The following is an 8,805-nucleotide window of genomic DNA, read 5'->3' as shown; positions in this document are numbered from 1 at the left end:
TCTTTTAAAAGTACATGCGGCAGTCAGATTTCCTCAGCTCTCCTTTTCTTCTCAGCTCACTTCCCAAAATCTTTCTCTCTCTTATACAAAGTACTCCCATTCTCTCTCTACAGTGATCACTGCTGACTACATTTGCAAGGGAAGAAGGATACATTGAGAGAAATTGTCGATCAAGAAGCAATAAAATGGCTTCCTCTACTTCTTGTTTGAGACTTGAAAATGTTATCTTTTCATCAACCCATAGAAAGCTTAGGCAAACTAATGCAAATGGCAGTGTCCTCCTCTCTTCACCTATCCGTTCTTTCTCTCTTTTATCATCATCTTCTTTGTTTTCACCAAAATTTGCTCTCTTAAAAAATTTACATTCAGTTAGTTCTTCCCTCTCCGTCAAAGCTTCCTCCTCTACTGCCATTGCTGAACCTGAAGGCATCAAGGTCCTTCCTTTTCTGTATTTTGTGCATATACAAATGTTTGTTTGCTTTATATGGCACTAAGTAACGAATGGGTATTTGATTCTTGTGTTTTGCAGATTAATTCAGTGTCTACAAAGCCAATTGAGGGTCAGAAGACAGGGACAAGTGGTCTGCGAAAGAAGGTAGTTTTCTGCTTCTTTTTTCTGTTTGGTTGCTGAGAAAGTAGAGAAAAGTGATTTAGTATTCTGGGTTTTATGTTCTTTGTTGAATAAAAATGAGTGTAGTTTGATTTTAAATTGATGGGCAGAGGTGATTTATTCTGGTTTCAAATTTATGTTTTTGTAGGTTAAGATTTTCAAGGAGGAAAATTACCTTGCAAATTGGATTCAGGTTTGGTTGTTTTCTTTTACATGTTTTTTGGCATTAAATTTTGTGTTGTGTCATTGTTTAGGGGGTATTTGATAAAGGTTTTTGGTAAAGTTTGAATTTTTGTATGTGCAGGCATTGTTTAATTCATTGCCACCAGAGGATTACAAGAATGGAGTGTTGGTCTTAGGAGGGGATGGTCGTTACTTCAACCTAGAAGCTTCACAGGTGATTGCTGTTACTTAATCAACCTGTTATGATTAGTTAATAATACCTTTTATATGTTTAATTCTGTGGCTCCTTCTCTGATTATTGGAGTTGTGTGGACTTAAAATGCAGATAATCATCAAAATTGCTGCTGGGAATGGTGTTGCTAAAATCCTTGTCGGCAAGTAAGTACCACGATTGATCCTTTTGTTGTCAGATGGAGAAAATGCATATATGCAAAGGAGGATTGATGTATTAGATGAATGATATATGCTAGGACTAATTGTTTGAGACCGATTTTTATGCACTGTGATAGCTGCTTTTGACTAATAGAACCAAACTTTGAGTTGATAACAAATTGTTTTTTTAAGTTAATTAACGCCAAAAGCCCAGGATGGTTTGATTGAGAATCATGTTCGTAGTCAATTGGGAAGAAAAAATAAGGTTGAAATATTAATCAATTATAACTTAGCTAACTCTCTTTTATCAGATGCTTTGCTTGATAATCATTTTGGAGAACTTCAAAGAATTATAGTATTTTCTTTCCATCTGAAGTTGTAAATATGAAATACCTTTTGGAATCTTGAATCATGTTTATGCAATTTTGGCACTGTTTACGGTGTTATTCCAACATTTCAGGGAAGGTATTATGTCCACTCCAGCTGTTTCTGCTGTGATCCGAAAGAGGAAGGCAAGAACATACTTCTCATCTATTCTTTGACCAGACATTCAGCATCTCATTTCAATGCCTTAATAAACTTTCCCCTTTCCCTGCCTAACCTAGCAAATAAATCTGCAGGCCAATGGTGGATTTATAATGAGTGCAAGTCATAATCCTGGAGGACCTGAATATGATTGGGGTATCAAGGTAAATTGCTTATTCTCATCTAATACTCCTGCTTAATTATAGTTTCATCTTGACCCTCAACCCCACTCCTACCCTTTTTATGAGCTGTAAAAAAATATGGGAATCAAGCACGATGAGCTGATTTGCATAGTGCAGCAAGCTTCTTTACTTTTTGGCTATCATACTACTGGTCATTGTCAGCTATCTGTTTTTTAATTTATTTTTGCATTCGTCATACATGTTGATGATTTAACCATCCTGACATGTTATGGTTTGCAATTTAGTATCTTGTTAACAGAGATCTTTTTTTCCCATCACATATTGGTGTTTTAGTTGAATGAACTGACCATGTTGAGTTACTTGCAAATCGACCAGTTGATGTGGCTTGCTTCCTTTTTTCCCCTTACATTTCCCAGTTTAATTACAACAGTGGGCAACCTGCACCTGAATCCATCACTGACAAGATATATGGAAACACCCTTTCTGTAAGTATCTGGCTATTTCTTTATCAAAAAAGTATCTTGTTATTTACTTGTAATTCCTTATGTTCAGCTATTCATCTTTCTTCAACATGGTTACGTTCTTCTGGTTTTATATCCTTTTTGAAGAGTAAAAATGTAATCATTGCATAGGTTTACCCCTGTACACTAGTTTTTTATTCAATTGTAAATAATGTGCTCTGACTATAAGTCTCTATTCGATGTGTAGAAGCTTTAGATGAAATATTTATTTGTTTCCTAAAGTAGACACCAACCTTGGCAATTCCGAGCACTACCACTTGAGTATGGTTTTTTCTCCTCTGTGTGAATGAACAATCCAAAATTTCACAGCTATAAACCTGTACCAAGATGACAGGATCCTTACACAACCAATCTGTGTTTTCTGATACGAACCTTTACCAAGGTTCAGCCTTTTTGCTATAATCAACACGAGGAAGTTTCTATAATACTTCTCTAGGTCAGTTATGCTAAATAAAACTGAAAAGACCAGCAAACCAATAGGTTGCCTGGTTTAGGCAAGTTAATTTATAAGCTAATTGCTCATTGATTTTATTGAGACTCGGTCAATTTGAAGTATTTCTGTGTTTATTAGTATGGATGTTCTGCTTCTTTTTCTTTGTTTTCTTTTTCTTATTTTTAACTTGCTTAATATTCATTTTTTCTTGTTCAAAAAATGCTATAATCTTGTGATTTTCATAAGTGAAGGTTTTGGGTCGCAACTGGACATCATCTCACCTCCATAATTATTTAGACGTGCATGCTTGATTATTTGACTTCCTATAATTTGGTAGTTCCTGCATGAATCTGAAATTTTGTAAATTCTATGCAGATATCTGAGATTAAGATGGCAGACATTCCTGATGTTGACCTTTCTACTCTCGGAATCACAAAATATGGAAGCTTTAGTGTTGAAGTAGTAGACCCAGTTTCTGATTATTTGGAGTTAATGGAGGTTAGAAACAAAAACATGAACGTGCATCTTTGGATGATCATTCATTTGGATTTCATGTCAGTAATGTATGGATTATTTTGCAGAATGTATTTGATTTTAAGCTCATCGAAAGTCTCCTTTCACGATCTGATTTCAGGTACATTTATTCACTGCCAAGTGACATTGCCATTTTTTCTTACATGTTCCTTCATGCATATGATAAATGAAGAAGATCCTCTACTCCTTTTGGCTATCTTATGTTATGTATACTCCTCCAAGTATTAACTTATGGATGAATTAACCTGAACTGATGTTCATAACTTCTCAACTTGGCAATAAAGTCTCCCCTGAACTATTTGCAGTCAATCTATGTAAGCCCGTTTTCACTAGATCACTATATCTGTTGCTACTTTCACAGATGCTGTGTTTCTTTTGCTTCTCATATGAAGACTTCTCAGCTAAAATATTGTGTTTGCCATCATGATCATCTGTACCTTCCGCTATTTATTTTCCCTGTACAGAAGCATGCACAGTTTTTGCTTGTGTTGTGTTTGATGCAAGTTCTATACTCTTGCATAATAGGCATTGTTGAATCTCAAATTCATATGTGGAAAGCTATCTTTCTGGGTTTTAAAGTATATTATATGGTATTTTACTTTCAGGTTTATATTTGATGCCATGCATGCTGTTACTGGGGCTTATGCAAAACCTATCTTTGTGGACAAGCTTGGGGCCAGTCTGGTATTTTCTGGATGAGACATTTTGATAATATTTTTGAACTATCCGATATTTCCTGATAACATATGTTAAGTTTTGCATGTAGGATTCAATTTCAAATGGAGTGCCTCTGGAGGATTTTGGGCATGGCCATCCAGATCCTAATCTTACGTAAGATGGCTATTTACTTCTTGACCATATAGCAAGTTGTAATCATTTGATATCCTATTAACCATATCTTTTACTCTAAATCAGATATGCCAAGGGCTTGGTAGACATCATGTATGCAGAGAACGGGCCAGATTTTGGAGCTGCAAGTGATGGTATGTCAGATGAATTTTAAAGACACTGACATGCTTCATTTTTCAAGTGTTTGATGTGCTATTAATTGCTTGAGTGAATGTATGCATGAATTCACTGGCAGATTAGGCTGCACTGAGCAATTCCTTTGGGGTTTTGAACTAAATTTTGATCTGAAAGTTAAGGGTTTCCCTTTTGTGGCATCAACTAAGTAAAATTTCAACTGCAAATAAATTTTAGGTTGTGGCCATGGTTTTTATTGTTTGACAAAATATTGGAATGATGAACTTAGTAGCTGTACCAACAACCTAAGTTACTTTGCCCTTTTATCAGACTACAAGCATTGACCATATAAGAATGGTGTATTTGACCTGTCAAAGCTATAGATTAAATTAAGTCTCAAACACTGAAGGAAAATATAAGTTTTTAATCCATATATGAATAGCTAATTGCTGAAATTTATATTTCAACTGATTTTGCTCATTTTGGAGAGATACCAATTACGAATCCATAAGTATTTCTAATTAAGAAGTCCAGTTATGCAAGTATATCAGGAGGCACTCTTTTAGTAAATTTTGTTACTGATAGTAACGTTGCTTTATTTAATTAATCTGTCATATGCGTTCAGATCACAATTATATATACTGTGTGCATCTGTTGTTTTCACTCTTTTTCATTGAAATAAATGAGCCAATTTGAAATCAACCCTCAAGTTACACTGTTTAACACTGTGACACTTTATTCAACAAGATCATTTTGAGTCTCGAATTTGTTGATGTTGTTGTTTCAGTGGTTTTCACTGCTATATCTGTAGATGATATAATGAGGAAACCAGTAGTCAAATAGGAAGAAATTGTGTAAAATTCTGGGGGGGCTGGTGCAAATCTTGAATGAATTGATTTGGGTGGTGAACCATATTATATAGTTTCTGCCAAGCTTGGGACACAATAAATCTGCGGATGCCAACCTTGATAACAGTAGTTGAATATAAATCAAGGTTTGATCCACTCTTTAGCTGACTATAGGATGGATTTTGATTAAAAATAAACTAGGTTAATATAAGCAACCAATGCTTGGTATTCTATTTTTGTGCTACATGCTAAAGAAAAAGGAAGATTCATGTTAAAGTACTTTAAATCCATACAACAAATATATATATCAGGATCTGTAAATCCTGGGCAGGAACTTCGTTTTGGTCCTTGAAGTTTTGGTAAGAGTGTTTGACAACATTGGTGTGAGGGCAGGTATAATGAAAAAGGTGAAAATGAAAACTTAGGCTGCCACAAATGTCTTTCCTAAACACTATGTGGGTGTATTGCTTGGATCAGATGACTGAGTAATTTCTGTTTCTTATTGAACCATTTGGCTCATCTTTGAGCTCCATATTGTGATTAATCATCATATCGATATTCCTTAATATCCCTTTTTCAGAAGTAACTTTTCTTACCATTATTCAGGAGATGGGGACAGAAACATGGTCCTAGGTAGAGGGTTTTTTGTCACTCCTTCAGATTCTGTCGCTATCATCGCTGCCAACGTGGAGGAAGCCATTCCATACTTTACAAGTGGCCCCAAGGTAGAAAATTCTGCAGATATTTTTCAACCTTTTTGATGTCCAAAGGAACAAAAAATAAATATCTTGTTTCCACATTTCAGGGTTTAGCTCGGTCCATGCCAACAAGTGGTGCTCTAGATCGTGTGGCTGAAAAATTGAATCTTCCATTTTTTGAGGTCAGGCAACCCTTGAATGAAATTCTAGTTTCAATAAATAGGGAGACCATAGAAGGTAGAATAGGGCTTTGCATTGATAGAGATGCTTTTCTCCTGACAATCTTTTAACTTGGGTTCAGGTCCCTACTGGTTGGAAATTTTTTGGGAATCTTATGGATGCTGGAAAACTGTCAATTTGTGGTGAAGAAAGTTTTGGAACTGGTTCTGATCACATTCGTGAGAAGGATGGCATATGGTAAATGTCTGAGATGCATCCAATGAACCTCTCACATGGAACAACATTAAGGGTTTTCCTGCCAATTAATGTTAAGAAAAATAGCTTTACATTTCGTGCTTAGTGCTGGTTATAAAATTCCACCTTGCTATAGAAGGTTTTCTGCAGTTTTATGCTTTTTGTCTCATGACATTCCTTAAACCTTTCTTCATTTTCTTATCATGCCACAGTCATCTAAGCCTTATAATTTATCACACTTGCAAAAATCTCTGTGGTAATTGTCAAACATTCTACTTCATATCAAAATGAAAACCAGAACCAGCACCTCCCTACTAGTATATTATAATTCAAGCATTTTGCAGGTTGGTTTCTATGTGAAAAAATCTTCATCTTGCCAAGGTCTGCTTGATCGTTGGGTGTTTATTACCCTCAATGGATCGTTTCCAATTCTCTGTTTGCATTCAATAGCAACAGATTGTCTGCTACTCTGCCATGAACTGTGGCTGGGTCCAATTGCTAGGGGTAGAAGGGCTGCTGTATATCTGTCCTTACCTATTCCTTCTGATAGATTAGAGGGTCTGGATGGAAGTGGAAGATTGGATGCCTTGCTGATGGAACTATATGCTAGTTCAAGTGGTTCACAACCTTGGAGCTAAATTAGAATTTAAATAGTTGTTTGATATTATCTTTTCATAGGAATGCTTTGCTTTAAATTGGTAGGTGTTTGACCTCATCACAACATAGTCTGTCTCATTGCATGTTTCACATTTGACCTTATCACAACAGTCTGTCTTTTGCATGTTTCAGATTTTCCAACACTAGTATATTGTTTAGATTTTCTATCTATTGTTGATTATTGCAAAATCTCATCAGAATCATGTTACGACCTAGTATATTTAGAAAGCTTGGTGAACCAGATTCAGTCAGTTCTTTTCCTTAAAGTTCTATTGCACTGAATCATGTTTACATTTTTAAGGCCATTGTTTCTGAAAGACCCTCGTATTTTGTTTGGTTTACCACATCTCGCTTCCTCTGTTATGAAAGATTGTCAAATTGCATACAGAATAACAAATCTATCTAAATGCAGGGCTGTTTTAGCATGGCTTTCGATTATTGCATACAGAAACAAAGACAAGAAACCAGGGGAGAAGTTAGTATCTGTTGCTGATGTTGTGAAAGAGCACTGGGCAACCTATGGAAGAAATTTCTTTTCTAGATATGATTATGAAGTAAGCATCGTCCAAATCTTTTGTAGACCATGGTGTAGTTGATTCTTTGGATACAGCCATGGACTAAACTTCCAGTGTGTAAGTAGAGGTGTGTACTGGGTACAATTCTTTAATTTATGTAAATTCTTTTTCAGGAATGTGAATCAGAAGGTGCCAATAAAATGATACAGTATCTTAGAGATTTAGTCTCTAAGAGCAAACCAGGTGACAAGTATGGTAAGTTTATATTTGATCTCCTTTTCATTTAATCACCGCCTGCTATCTGACAATCTTTGAGCATTTTATTACAATTTGCTTTATAGGAAATTACACCCTTCAGTTTGCTGATGACTTTACATACACTGATCCTGTAAGTTAAAACTCTGCATGTTTAACTGATCAAATTTGATCAGTTGCGATTTCACCAAGCACCTGTAGCCTGATATCACTGCCATGTTTAACTTATCTTTTATGTGATTATTATAGGTGGATGGAAGTGTGGTATCAAAGCAAGGCATCCGGTTTGTTTTCACTGATGGATCAAGGATCATATTCCGTCTATCTGTATGCTTAATTGATTATAGTTTTATGTCAGAGTTTGAAGCTTCATAGGCTCTGGTTTTTCTTTTAACTGGAACATCTACATCTACAGGGAACTGGATCAGCAGGTGCAACTGTCAGAATCTACATTGAACAGTTTGAACCAGATGTCTCTAAACATGAGATGGATGCTCAAGTAGCCCTAAAACCATTAATAGGTCAGTACTATTTTTTCCTTCAAGTAAAATGCTAATTTCTCTGGCATTACTAGAATATGTATTCATGATATGTTTTGGTTTGTTTTAGATCTGGCGTTGTCCGTATCAAAATTGAAAGACTTCACAGGAAGGGACAAGCCTACAGTCATCACTTGAAATTTAACAAAAATTGGGAGTCTCAAGAATCTAGTCGTATGCCAAGTTATGCTTAATGGCAGGTCGGGCTTTCCATCCTCTTCTGGTTTTACTTGCCATACGTATTGTTTCTGCTCAATTTCGGTTGTTCTTTAGCTAGTAATGGCATTATGGTTCAATAAATCTCTCCATGTAAATCGTGTAAAAACATATCTATGCAAATAAAATCTCTTGCTTTCGCTACATGCCCTTGTTAATCTTCATATCTCCCTTTTTGATTTGAAGTCATGCATTGATAACAGTAGAAATGTTAGACATAAATATCAGCTATACGTAAACAGAAACCTCGTCTGGAATATGGTTCCTGTAACCTCCTTATCTGATGCCATTAGAACACACCCACTCAAGCTCTATATAAGTTTCCTGTTACTCCTGCCATTCTAAAATCCTCCAAATCAATGTCAACTTATTCACTGAC

The 8,805-nt window shown here is 35.6% G+C and overlaps 1 protein-coding gene across 1 annotated transcript; it reads left to right on the top strand.

Annotated features, from left to right (window-relative positions):
• Positions 1 to 8,570, top strand: LOC105129594 (phosphoglucomutase, chloroplastic-like). Its single transcript, XM_011031715.1, has 22 exons — positions 1 to 434; positions 530 to 595; positions 759 to 803; positions 915 to 1,007; positions 1,119 to 1,171; positions 1,626 to 1,677; positions 1,786 to 1,854; positions 2,250 to 2,318; positions 3,163 to 3,285; positions 3,369 to 3,421; positions 3,927 to 4,005; positions 4,088 to 4,152; positions 4,237 to 4,304; positions 5,739 to 5,857; positions 5,938 to 6,012; positions 6,132 to 6,247; positions 7,314 to 7,455; positions 7,590 to 7,671; positions 7,758 to 7,804; positions 7,921 to 7,998; positions 8,087 to 8,192; positions 8,281 to 8,570. Exons 1-22 carry the CDS (start codon positions 186 to 188, stop codon positions 8,346 to 8,348), a joined length of 1,917 nt encoding a protein of 638 aa, XP_011030017.1. The 5' UTR covers positions 1 to 185; the 3' UTR covers positions 8,349 to 8,570.
• The last annotated feature ends 235 nt before the right edge of the window (positions 8,571 to 8,805 follow it).

Source organism: Populus euphratica, unplaced genomic scaffold, assembly GCF_000495115.2.
Source record: "Populus euphratica unplaced genomic scaffold, PopEup_1.0 scaffold16.1, whole genome shotgun sequence".
Lineage (NCBI taxonomy): Eukaryota > Viridiplantae > Streptophyta > Magnoliopsida > Malpighiales > Salicaceae > Populus > Populus euphratica.
This window is presented reverse-complemented; position numbering and strand designations above follow the sequence as displayed.